Here is a 14,146-nt window from a genome sequence, read left to right as displayed (position 1 = left end):
GCCCCGGGAGATGTCAGAGCCAGTGAGTTAAGAATTGTCTTTGGGGAAAAAAAAAAGAACTGTCTTTGAATTATGTCGCCTTGGTTAAATATTTAACTTTTATAAGATGAAGAGGAATTCAGCCATACGCTGATGGTATTTTTGGAAGTCGCTGTACCCAGATGTTCTAAAGTGCATTCGTGCCGCGTGGGTTGCGGGATACACAGGCTGGGAAAGGCACAGCTCCCTCCGCATGCTCTGGGCAGCAGCTCGAGTGCGTGCGTCCGAGCGCGGCACACTGCAGGCTAGACTCAGAGTCTGCGGCGCTTCTGCGGGCGCGTAAAGTGCATGGATTGGCAAAACATACACAGCAGTTGCAAAATGTGGCACGCCCTTGATGCTGCCGTCCTCGGCCACTACTGAGCTGCATCGCGGTGCTGCCGCTTGTCTGAAGCCAACCTGCCCCTGGCTGCATTTCCCACGATTCGGAATTTTTAACTTTAAATAATTTTGTCTCAAATGAGGGAATGATTCTTTGGACTGTAGGGTAAGCGCCCTACATTTGGTTTAGGTGAAATACATAACAAAAGCAGAAACACTGAACCTTGTCCTCAAATTTCTCAGTGATTTCACAGGTTCGGTGCTCCGGCTGGATGTGGACACGGATATGTGCAACGTGCCTTATTCCATACCACGGAGCAACCCGCACTTCAACAGCACCAACCAGCCCCCGGAAGTGTTTGCACACGGCCTGCATGATCCAGGCAGGTGAGAACACGATCTGTCCTCTTGCCTCTGCTGTAAAACCAGGCCGGGATTCGGGAACTGGGAAAAGAAAGAGGGGTCGAGGCACAGAGGTCGCTCCAAGGTCGCGCCTCCAGAATCACACCAGCTCATTATCTGAGCACTCTTTCTTTTATTAATGTGTGAAGCAGATTGAGAAGGCAAATTAGACATATGGAAAAGGACAAATTCGTGGAGAAAAATTGCCTTAAGATTCTGGAGTGTTATTAGATAAACGCTGTTGGACAGGTGTAATGATTAAGACTTCAGTTGTTCAAATATAGAGAGATAATTAACCTTTTAGATTTTCTCCTTAAACCCCCCCAAATGAAATTTTCCATACACATTTATTTTTTTATTTTCATTTTTTTTAAGATTTATTTATTTGAGAGAGAGAGGAGAGGAGGGGCTGAGGGTGAGGGAGAGTCTTCAGCAGATTTTGCACTGAGCACCCAGCCCCACAAAGGGCTCTATCTCACGATCCTGAGATCACCGCACTGAGATCATGACCTGAGCCAGAACCAAGAGGTGCCCCATTTCCATACACATTAAATGGGGGTGGTAATAACTACCTTGCAAGGAGGCTATAATGATTTCCTACAAATCTAGATTAAAGTACAAAGTAGAGTGCCTGACATACATGGTAGGTTTTAAATAAATTATAGTTCTTTTTTTTTTTTTTTTTTAAAGATTTTATTTATTTATTCATGAGAGACAGAGAGAGAGAGAGAGAGGCAGAGGGAGAAGCAGGCTCCCAAGGAGCAGAGAGCCCGATGCGGGACTCGATCCCAGGACCCTGGGATCATGACCTGAGCCGAAGGCAGACGCTTAACCATCTGAGCCACCCAGGCGCCCTAAATAAATTATAGTTCTTATCATAACTTTACTTAACATATGATGATGCAGTATCAGTTCGTAAGGAGTTGAGCTCAATGTTAACGTTTTTTCACTTGAAAAAAAATTATAAATACTAAAGGAATTCATACTGATGGTTTACTATAATAACTATAAAGAAAGTAGTACTAAGATGTACGTACAGTGAGAAATTTGGGGTACACTTAAAAAATGCTATGAAGTATAATATAACAATTCTATGATGAAAGCTTCATCCAATCTGTGGACTCTTGTTCATACTACGGGATATTTGGCCACATTCATTCATTTACTAGCTAAGTTATTATTGCTATTTAATGTTTATTGAGTGTTCACTATGTGCAAGGTGAGTATTTCTCGAACTTTTTATTTTTATAATCCCTCATGCCCTTCATCTCCGCTCCATCAAAGTCCAAGTCTACAGTTCATTTCCTTTTTGGCATCTCAGCAGATCTTAAAATCTGTGCGACAGGGAATACTTAAGGTGGGTTCAGGATGTGGAGGAAACTGTCACATTCCATTCCTATAGCTCAGAACTCGCAGATACCACCGCAAAGAGCACTTTGAAGTCGAGCAGCCTGAGTCACCACAGTCTCACTGGAGCTTTCGTGCAACCTTTCCGGGGGTCCTGGACCCTCGGTGCAAAAACACAGGGTGAGGCGCTTTTCAGACCTTGCATATGGCAGGATGTCTGTGCCATGGTGTCTTACCTCCTCTGGCAGCAGCGGGCTAAAGGGAAGTCGTGCCTCCCTCCATGAGCATTTCAAGCAGAGAAAGATTTAATAAAGCAGAAAGGAAACTAAAACAATTATTGGCTAGAAGTAAAGCTGGATTGTATTAAGCACCTTGGTGCAGAGTACTGAGCTAAGTATCTAACACACATTATCTTATTTATGCCTCTCAGCAGTACTCAGTGGTAGCTGGCATTGAGCAGAAGGCTTAGATATTTCCCATAAACCCCCTGACCCCCATACAGGCATAGCCTCCCCATTAGCAACATCCCCCACCAGAGTGGGACATTGTTACAATGGATGAACCAACATTGACACATCATTATCAGCCAAAGTCCAGAGTTTCCATTAGGGTTCACTGGGGGTTGTACATTCTGTGGATTTGGACAGATATATAATAACATGGACCCACCATAGGGTATCATACAGAGAAGTTTCACTGTCCGACCTCTTTTTTTCCAAGAAACTAAAGGTTAGAGGGGTCAAGTGGTTCTCAGTGGCCACAGTATTCAGCCAGAGCTAGGCCTGATGGCCATCTCCACCTTTGGGAGACCTGGGCTTTCCTTCCAGATTTGCTCTTTTCTTAATAGAAAGAGATCAAACCTTCTTTTGTCATAGTTTCTCCATCTTTAAAAGGAAGACAATACAGGAAAAATGTCTCCTCCTGTATGGATTTAGTTCCACCTTAAGTCACATCATGTCTGTGTCCTGTTCCCTGCCAGGCATTGTACTCTGTGAATCATTGAATTAAAGAGGACAATAAAGGGACTGTTGCCACAGAACAACTAACTCATCTTTGACAGGTCAGGCTTATAGTTTCCCTATTATGAATGGGATCATTTGGATGCAACAATTTTTGTTTTGTAGTTGCTGTTCCTGTTGAGATGATTGCTACATATGACTCTTAACGTCTCTTAAGACCCAGAACTTACTCTCAGGTTGTTTTGTTTTCTAGTTTATTTAATAGTCCCAATGGTTTGGTTCGGTTGTCAAGTCATTAATGTATTTTCTTGACCTGAAACAGTGATTGCCAATGGGATGATTTTGCCTCCAGCAAACATTTGGCAATGTCTAGGAACATTTTTGGAGGGGTTCCTGCTACTGACATCTAGTGGCTGGAGGCCAGAGATGCTGCTAAACATCCTACATGCTCAGTACAGAACCTTCCCTCTCCCCCATCTTCCAGTCCCCTGCTCAAAGAATTATCTGGCTCAAAATGTCAATACTACCAAAGTTGAGAAACCTGAAAACAATGCAACACTGTTTTCCACATTTGTGAGAACTTCAAAAATTATATTATACAGCTTCATTCTTACCCCAACCCAAACTCCACATGCCCAATCCCTCATGGACTTAACCATTCAACAAATATTGAGCCCCTTTTATATCCCTGGGTTTGAATTAGGTAACAGGAATACAGTGATAAAGAAGCTGGAAGTGGTCCCCCGTGCTCATAGAATTTACAGTCAATGGCTTAAGTCATGGAAATATTCTAGTTCCAGACTGAGGGTGACACGAAGACACAGTTAATATAAAAGACTTTAGTGGTTGTGGGACCAGCTTTATTTTATTCCCTATATTGTAGCGTACACTTTCTTTCCTTTGTTAGAGCAGCTTGAGCTTTAGAATATAGCGATCCCATGTAAAAAACACAAAAGTAATACCAAAACTAATTCTATTTTGTGTGTTGCAGATGTGAGTTGATGAGCGCTGGCTCTCATACCTTATCAGTGTATTATATATGTGGCAGTCCTTAATAACACACTAACAAATGTTTTAAGTCACTGTGCACATTCATACTAGAGAGATACCAAGAGAAATTAGGAAATATTCTCCAGAGGTCATTTAGCTTCAGCGGAGTTAACAAACAAATCTGAATGTTTTTGTTGAGGATCCAAACGAAATAGCCCACAGGGTCCTTGCCAGCCCACAAAGGGTTCCCATGTCAGGAATCTCCAGTCTGAGTTTAGAAAAGACACGGTAAGAATTCATGGATGTCCTCCTTTTGTTATGCAGATGTGCTGTGGACCGACATCCCACTGATATAAACATCAATTTAACAATACTTTGTTCGGACTCCAATGGAAAGAACAGATCATCAGCCAGAATCCTACAGATAATAAAGGGGAAAGATTATGGTAAGTAGAGCATAATTTGTTGATTTGGCTTTAGTTTGGGCCTTGTTTTATTTTAATATATTAATTGAAGAGAAAAGGATTTCTACAAAATGAGCATTTGGGAAAGCATAAAAACATTGACCTAACAGTGGTAAGGGAGTAACTTGCACGAGTTTTTAAAGGTCCAGTGACACTCACAAGCCCTAGGAATTCCATTTGGGTAATTACCTTTCCATGGATTGAAGTGTGCTCTGTAGGTCCCAAAATTTAACGGACCTTCAAAAATTAGCTGTTTAGATTTTGCTCATCTGAGAGTCAAAATGAATAACTTCTATTTATTTAATATATAAAGGAGAACTTGTCTTAACATCTTATATACAGCAGAAAAAACAAGTTAAAGGTAAGAAATTGCTGAAACTAGCACACCCAATATGCTAGTCTCAGCAATTAGAAAAATAATGTGTTTCAAATAAGAATGTAATTTTTTTAAGTGTCTATTTTAGAGAAAACAACGTAATAGACTTGTAAAAACATGTTATTTACCCAAGTCATGAAAACGGGATGTTTAGACATTATTTTTAATAACATGATTACTAGAGTGTTTTAGAGATGCATATACAAAATAAAGTTGGGTAATAATAAAGGCCAAAAAACTCAATATTTTTTAGTGTTTGAGTATTTACTCCTTTTGGAGGAAGCAATATATCAAAACTATTACGATTCAGGGAACACAGTAGATTAAGATTATTAAATTGATTGCTCCTTCTATTTACTCATTCAATACAGATATTTATTTAGCACCAGGAATGAAGCAGCTGTGTTAGTTCATGTGGTATTCAGTTATTTTACTTTATTTTTTTTCAGGTATTCCTGTGCTGTGTGTGTGTGTGTGCGTGTGCACGCGCATATCTTATAAAAACCAAACCAAAGAATGATATGTTTTGAAAAAAAAAATCTTATGAGACACTGGTTTGATGGAATTTGGCTATATTTATGCAGATTAAACTAAATTCTCCAATCACATTAATTGGGGTTCTGCTGAAACTGGCTACAATATCCGTAGCCTTGCATTTATGTTTTCAAAACCCATCCACAGAGTCCTCTAACAGCATATACGTATATCAAATCACCACGATGTACACCTTAAATATTTTACAACTTTATTTGTCTTTTTTACTTCAATAAAGAAGAAAACAAAAATAAAAACCAAATAACCACATCCACAGTACTTACTACATGCCCACCCCTGAAGTAACTTTATAAACTTGACTCCTTTCATTAGAGGAAGAACTCTGTGTGATAGGCACTATTATTGGCCACATTGTACCGATGAGGAAGGAAACTGAGACACAGAAAGGTTAATTAACATACAACATATAGTGGCAAGGCCTGGACTTGAACCCAGGTCGACTGATTCCAGAGTTCATGACCTTAATCATTCAGTTAGGCTGCCTTTCAGTGAACTAGTTAAAACTTAATCTTTTCTACTTTTTATAATATAGTCACCATAACCACATGGGAAGGGAGAATTATTTTAAAATTACCATCTTCCCACAAAAGCTTTTGCCTAAAATATTGCCTGTTGATAATGACTTATTTGACATTAAGCACATAATAAGTAATTTTCAGATTAATTTACAACTGGCTTTAGATCTTTTCCATTGCAATTAGCATATGCATAGTCAAGTATATAATGACATGCATGCAAAGACTGAGATATGTAACTATACACATGTACTTAAAAAGAACGGCGGCAATAGACATTGTTAACCATACAACTCTATAAACAAAACTATTAAAATAGTTTAAATGAAGATATCACTTGAGTGACAATGTCTTTAAATATACAAATGTGGTTTTAAAGATCTTTTATGTACTATACTTTTATTTTCATTAAAATATGAATTTTCAAACATTTTATATAACTTGACAGAGGTCTGGCTTAATTTACTGAGTATATGCAGAAGCATTTCTACAAAAAAAATTCAATTTTAAAACAATTGTTATTTTTTAAAGTCTTTTGGTTCTTAAGTAAATAACCATGATTTCCAAAATATCCAGATTCTAATTTCATTGAAAATTTGGTATGGGTGGCAATTCTAGCAGCAAACATTTGTAGAGCATTCCCATTTCAGTAAGCTGCACATGGAAGCTCTTTATATTTTATACTATTTAAGCAAAGGAACTTAATTATTTTTACTAAATATCTAGAACAGGATTCATCTTGTGTATCATGGGACACATTTCAAATTTAGCCTAAATTACCATAATTATATTACTTGATCTCCATTACTTTTATTTCATAAAAATGTTTCATTTGATCTAATGTTATGTTTATTTCTTTCCAGAAAGTGAGCCATCACTTTTAGAATTCAAGCCATTCAGTAATGGTCCTTTGGTTGGTGGATTTGTTTACCGAGGCTGCCAGTCTGAAAGACTGTATGGAAACTATGTGTTTGGAGACCGCAATGGGTAGGTTTCCTGATACCACAATTTGATGTATCAAATGACATATCCATTGATTAGTGGGCAAACTGTCATAAAATATTCAAATGATTGTTTCTCTTTGGGGGTTAAGTCTGGGACACACATAAACATCATTATTTCCTTTTTGTTTCATTATGTATGGTGGTTTAATTAAAGAACTTCCTAAGAGATGCTTTTTAAACAAATTTGATTAAGTTCATAAAGTAATTTTTAAGAGCAGAGAAGTCTTCAGATGGACTTTTCATATTATGTAGGCTTTTCCCTTCATCCTAACATAAATTTATCATGACAATGAGTAATTTGAAAACTATTGTTATACATGACTTGTGTAAATATTTTCCAAATTATTTGGAAATTAGAAGGCTAAGGATTTTTGTTTTTGCCAGACTTTCAGAACTTTTAGCAACAGAATTTAATTAGTCTCTATCAGTAAGAATACTACACAATTAAATTTTAGCCTCCTTTTTAGAGGTCACTGTGTGGATAATTCTCAGGAACTCTTAGTGATGAAACCCACATTATGAATCTTGTTTCCCAAGTCACTGGCATTCAGGCATATGGCAGAACTGCTATGCTTGGTCGCTAAAAGGAACTAGAAAAGTTTACTGACCCCATGATCTTCCCCCTGTCCCTCTCTCTGATTAATAGCACAGCATGGAGTCTAGTCCTGGAGAGGAAGTATCAGTCTCTGGATGAAGGGGAGGGCTTTTCTCATACTCAGGTACTTTTAGTGCCCCCCTCCAAACAAAATACTATCTTTAAGTACTTTCTCCCCACATGAGAATTTCACAGTATTCGCACACATTATGGGCTATATTATTTTTCCTTTTAGAAGCCAGGTTTATGGCACAACTATTCATTGTGACCTTAATTCTAAGCATTTTATTGTGGTTGTTTTGTTTTTTTTTTTTAAACAAAAGCATATTTTCATTGTAAGTTTACGGTATATTTTTGTTGTAGGAATTTCTTAACCCTCCAGCAAAGTCCTGTGAGCAAGCAATGGCAAGAAAAACCACTCTGTCTCGGCAACAGTGGTTCCTGTAGAGGTTACTTTTCAGGTCACATACTGGGATTTGGAGAAGATGAATTAGGTACTGTACAAACTATTTCTATGAAGTTCCATTCTCACTCCCTAGCCCAAGAGGCTTTGTTTTGCTCTGAAGAATAAGTGTAACAATCTTGCCCTCCATTTGCTGGCAAGGTAACCCGCAGCAAGGGTGACCTACAGTGGAGATTAGAGATGGCCCAGCTATGTATTCTCTCCCAATGACCTTCCTCTGGGGGGTCTTCACATCTTATTTCCACTCCAAAAATATAAAAGTAACAAAGCAGGAAAATGGAAGGCAAGAACAGAAGAGAATTTTTGAGTCCTAAAGAGAAGAAAATCGTAAATGTCTACTGATATTTTAGATAAATCTGAGTCATTTGTTTCTATTCTCTATCTGAAAGCCTTTCCACTTATCCGTGTCTCTTTAAATAAAGAAAAAATCTGTTGTAATCTCAGTCACCTTATCCTCTACTTCTGAATTTTTAATTTTATTTTATTTTGTGCATTGGGGCATGCAGTTTGTACATGATAAGCTGAATTTGTAGATCTGCTTTCGAACAGAATAAAAATTATCTTCTGGATGATGATCTATGGGATAACATGAAATATATTTGTTGGTATGTTATCAAAATGTGCACAGCTTACAGGCAAAAAGAAGCTGAAATTAGAATGCCATGAAAGAGTGAAAATGCTCCAAATTTTAAATTATAGAGATAAATGTAGCTTTCATAATGACTCTATTTAAAGAACAGCATCCAAACAAACCATGGCCGTTATGCTTCTTTAGCCTCAGAAATAAATTTTAGGTCTTAAGAAAGAAGAGTTGTGTTACCCATCTAAATCAGAATATTTTCTTTCTTTTTTTAATTTTATTTATTTATTTGTCAGAGAGAGCACAAGCAGGGGGAGCGGCCGGCAGAGGAGAAGCAAGCTCCCTGCCAACACAGGGCTCCATCCCAGGACCCTGGGATCATGACTTGAGCTGAAGGCAGACACTTAACCGACTGAGCCACCTAGGTGTCCCTAAATCAAAATATTTTCCCTAGAAGTCCAGCTTTGGTTTTATTACATCAGATGCAGAATTCACCAGGAATAGTTCCATGCCATTCACTTAGGTTAACAGGGACTTGACATGCATTTCAGAACTACAGGAATATAATGATTTAAAGAAGAGACCTCCAATCCCTTCTTTTCTTATTACAGAATTGAAAACATTTACAATTAATTACCCTCGATATCTCCTAGCTCACTCAAAAGAACCAAAGAGATAACTCTTTCTCACTGAAATCCTCTGTTATGTAATTTAAATTTCATTGGCAAACTCTGGTTTTAAAATATAAATGAGGATTAAATTGTGGCAGAGTTAGAGATGAATATTTCGATGTTGTGACTGAATCATTCTGATTTCCCCAGACCTTACTGCAAATGACTCACTATCAATCATCTTGTTAGTGTCACCACCGCTGGTTAAAATACTCAAACATCTATCTGCACTTAATACTATGTTGGGAGCAGAACTAACAAACGAAGCATATACAATCCTTAGTGTCCAAAAGCTATAACATCGTGTATATTTATAATTAAGATTAAACATGCCTTGGGGCACCTGGGTGGCTCAGTCATTAGGCCTCTGCCTTAGGCTCAGGTCATGATCCCAGGGTCCTGGGATCGAGCCCCGCATCCGGGTCCCTGCTCCGCAGGAAGCCTGCTTCTCCCTCTCCCACTCCCCCTGCTTGTGTTCCCTCTCTCGCTGTGTCTGTCAAATAAAAAAATAAAATCTTAAAAAAAAAAATTAAACATGCCTTCACTGACTTATGCTTTAATGTGAAACTCTTTGGCTTTAATTAGGAGCCATATGGGGGTGCCTGGCTAGCTTGGTTGGTAGAGCATCCAACTTTTGATCTCAGGGTTGTGAGTTTGAGCCCTATGTGGGGTATAGGGATTACTTTTTAAAAAGTGAGTGCCTGGCTGGCTCAGTGGGGGGAGTGTGCTACTCTTGATCTTGGGGTTTTGGGTTCAAGCCCCATGTTGGGTGTAGAGATTGCTTAAATAGATAAAACTTAAAATTTTTTTAAGAAGATTAAAAAAACTAAAGAGCCATAAGAAAATGAGTAGGTTTTTGCATTTTTTGAAACAAAAAGTATTGAGAGTCTGTTTTTTCTATGTGTGTGTTTTTTTGTTGTTTTTTTGTTTTTTTAGCTATAAACCAGGAGGTTTGTTGTAAGAATTAAGTGAAATAAATAGTATAAAGTACTTGACAAAATAAATATTAATTTTTCTTTGTTTACATTCCTTTGCTTCCTAACTTCATTTTTATTTTTTCTGTTGTGTCTACATTTTTAGTATAAACCCATAACATCCTTTCCAGAAGTAAGAAAGTAGTAGAATGTGCTAAAAAAAAAAAAACACAATAGAGTGGAATAGAGAAATAGAGATTAATCAAGGACTATTTCATGAATGAGAATCAAATATGAATTTTAAAGCCCTATAAGCATATCATCATAAATACAGCTTGTAATTCCCTATTCATGTGATCCATTATATGGAAGTAGTTGTACTAAACAAGAGTGGTTCTCTCCTCTGTTGTGTTTCATCATTGATAACACAGCCCAACACCAAGAATTAAAGAGGTAGAGTTGGGATGAACATCAGGTCTCTCTTTTCCCAAATATTTACTTTAATATATTTGTTTTAAAAAACTTAAATTAAAAGGATTCCATCTGGCCTCCAATTATCAATTAATAATAACAACATAGTAACCAAACCTTTTGATCTTGGGCAGAATAAATGAAGATAAAACTTGCCACTCAACACTCATGCTACAAATATTTATTGAGCACCTATTCTGTGCAAAGCTTTTAGGGATACAGCAGCAGATAAAGAGACATAAATTTTATATTTTAAAGGAGAAGGACAATAATAAATAAATGGAGATAGATATATACATATAGTGTCAATTAGTAATAAGTGCTTTGGAGAAAAATCCCATTGTGAAGAGGGATAGAGATTGCTACCTCTAGGGTTGGGAGAAGTGCAATTTTAGATAGTGCAGTCAGGAAAGATGATATTATGATATTAAGTACAGCCTTGAAGGAGGGGGAAAAGTCAACCTAAGGGAGATCTAGAGAAGGACAGAAGCCTGGGACAACTTGGGACAGATGCTGAGACAGGTAGAGCCTGGAACAGCAGCTGAGATAGGAACTGAGTCAGGAGCCTGGGACAGGAAGAGCCTGAAACAGTGGGGACCTTAGATAGGAGCCTGCGACAGGTGCTCCTGTGTACAAAGTCAAGAGGCTAGCGAGACTAGGGAGGAGGGAACAAAAAGGTGATATATTGCAGATAAAGTCAGACAGAGCAATAAAGGGGGACATCACAGGCCACTGCCAGGACTTAATTTTGCTGTAAGAGAGATTAGAAGCTATTGGAGGTATTGAAGCAAAGGAGCGTGATCCAATTAAATGATCTGACTTGCTTTAAAAGAATTTCTGGGGTTGGTATGTTGAAATTAAACATAGAAGAACAAGAGTAGAAGCAGGGAGATCAGTTAGAAGGCTACTGCCCTAATCCAGGAGAAACTGGTATCTGCTTGCTCTGGAATAGTAGTAGGATATAGAGAGAAGTGATTGGATTCTGGATGCACTGTGAAAGTACACTTGTGAAACTCATCATCTTTAGGCAAGTGATCTTCCTTGAGGATATACGGAAATAATACAGATAGATATAAATACACACACACACACACACACTCATATACCCACACATACATATATACATAGATCTACAAATAGATATAAAAAATAAATCTAAAATATCCACCTATCGATTTATATAAAATATCTGCCTAGGCAATAGGCAGTAAGGCCTTGTGATACTGTAAATTAACTTACTGTAATTCTCTCTTCACAGGTGAAGTTTATATTCTGTCAAGTAGTAAAAGTATGACCCAGACTCACAATGGAAAACTCTACAAAATTGTAGATCCCAAAAGGTGAGATCTCTTCATATTCCTTTAAGTCAAGTAATGTTTGTCCAAGTTGTTTTACTGTGTTCAAATTGGTGATGACGAATTGCAATTAGCAGTCAACAAAGATGAACACTTTGGCCATGTGCATATGAGGTCTAGACTTGACTCTGCTGGACTTTAAAGCCTTACTGTGTCCACATATTCATGTCATTCTTGCTGCCATCAGAGAGCAGCATTCTATTTGTGGAATCAGCGTCCTCAGTTACATGCTGGAGAAGGACCCTATGTAGGGCTGTGGCTTTAGCTTTCATGTTGGAAGCAATAAACCCTCGGGTTCTTTCTAGAAAACTTGAACCATACTGGCAGACATTACAGCTGTTCAGTATGATTTTTTCAACAGGTAATCAAGACAAGCTATTTGGCCGTTCAACATCTGAGCCTCATTTCAAAACTATCTGGCAGCTCACAGCTCTCATGCAGGCCTCTGTGACAAAATAAATGGAAACTGAAGAAATGTCATTTACCCCAGCAAGAGGAACACTTGAAAATTGAATCTTTTAAAAAATATATTTATCCCCCCTGCTCCTTTCCACCCACCCATCAAAACAGCATTATCTTGAATCATAGTTAGTCAGTTGTTAATTTCATGGATAAAGTCAGAACTCTCAGCAGCTGCTAAAATTATATATTATCAAAAAGGTATTAGTCATCAGCTTAGAAATAACTGTTAACAGAACCTAGGGTGTCCTCAGATACCACTCCTGTTGAACACATGGTTGTCAGACTCTTGCTACACCATGCTATGAATTTCAAATTCTCTCTGTACTAACTTATCTTCACGAGCCCATTTGCATATTTAAATTCCCATATTTCAAGTCTCTTTTAGAAGAATACATTCTAATAACCTAAAAAGTTTGCTAAAGGCATGAATTTAGTTACACTTCAAACATATTATTTGTAAGTTATGATGTAGGTTTTTTCCAAAAAATCATAGACTAACAAAATAGAGATTTTCATCCTTTTCCCATACCACAAAACACTGTCTTTCTTGAGAAAAGTGTAAGCTGACGTTGGTACTAGAGAACAAAAAGAGGAGTAATCAATTCTAAATGGTCTGTCGGCATATCACATATATTCATCTGTCACGCCCTGGTCGTGTTCCTCCTCTATGTAACAATAAACATTTTCTTCCACAGTAAGAGAAGCACCCATCTATGCATTGTAGGAGATTTTTTTCCTCCTTGGGTGTGAAACGAATGCCCTCTTTGTGAAAAGTAAAATAATGAACGAAAAAATATCCGACTCTCCGGTGATGGTTGAAGTTGGCAATATTAAGAACAAAATGCAAAGTAGCAGCATTCTCCTGATTCCTAATGATGTCTAGGGATTTCACTCAGATCTAACGCCCTTCATTTCCTAATAGTCATTATTCCATCATGCTTGTCAAAGTTGATATGCTTTCACAAGCTTCCGGTTAGTCTTATCATGAATTCTTCCTCCTTCTCACAAAATCTTTCTCTCTTCATCTGGATTGTTTAGTCTGCTGGTGGTGAGTTGAGGTGAATTTTACACTTTCCATCCATTATTAGTGTCTAATTACCAGGGTTTCCATAAGGGACCTTGGCTTTGTGATCTTGGGGCCTCCTCTAGTAGGGTGGTCTCAGAGTGACATACCTGAAAGGCCTAACTTCTCATTACGGTGCCTGTTTCTGGTGAGTCCTGTCACGTGTGGGGCCGGGGTTAAGATGTGTGTTTGGTTTTCAGAAGGTGGGGGCAGTTACCGAGTCCCAAACACACTGTCCTTGTATACAGGCATAGACATAAATTTCAAAATGAAGCTGACTGTAAGAAAACAAATGTTTTCATAAACATTTGTTGGGAGCCTCATGCTGTTTCAATTTGGATGCCAACGTTTATTATTATAGTATTTCTCCCTAGATGAGTTGAGGTTCTATATAAGCAGACACTTTAGTGTATGTGAACTGGATTATTTTAGAAACACAAGCTAATTACTAGTGTAACAGTGTTCAGAATGTCTGCTTCAGAGCCATATTGTTTTTCCAAAATTTTGGAGGGAGAATTTGAAGAAAGGGCCTCATCAACTGAAAAAAACATTTCTTGTTACAGACATTTCTTGTTATATCAAAAATCTAACTCAAATTAA

At 37.9% G+C, this 14,146-nt stretch overlaps 1 protein-coding gene across 1 annotated transcript in view; it reads left to right on the top strand.

The window, feature by feature from the left end:
• HHIP (hedgehog interacting protein) overlaps positions 1–14,146 on the top strand; it is a 95,047-nt gene that overhangs the window by 57,609 nt on the left and 23,292 nt on the right. The window contains exons 7-11 of the mRNA XM_081813114.1: positions 551–747; positions 4,383–4,504; positions 6,832–6,955; positions 7,931–8,061; positions 11,925–12,006. Coding sequence (XP_081669240.1) covers positions 551–747; positions 4,383–4,504; positions 6,832–6,955; positions 7,931–8,061; positions 11,925–12,006 — 656 coding nt within the window. The remainder of the gene's footprint in view (positions 1–550; positions 748–4,382; positions 4,505–6,831; positions 6,956–7,930; positions 8,062–11,924; positions 12,007–14,146) is intronic.

Source organism: Leptonychotes weddellii, chromosome 2 (genome assembly GCF_054177405.1).
Source record: "Leptonychotes weddellii isolate Sample4059 chromosome 2, ASM5417740v2, whole genome shotgun sequence".
In the NCBI taxonomy this organism is placed as follows: Eukaryota; Metazoa; Chordata; class Mammalia; order Carnivora; family Phocidae; genus Leptonychotes; species Leptonychotes weddellii.
The sequence above is the reverse complement of the archived record's forward strand: the minus strand, read 5'-3'. Positions and strand labels throughout refer to the sequence as shown.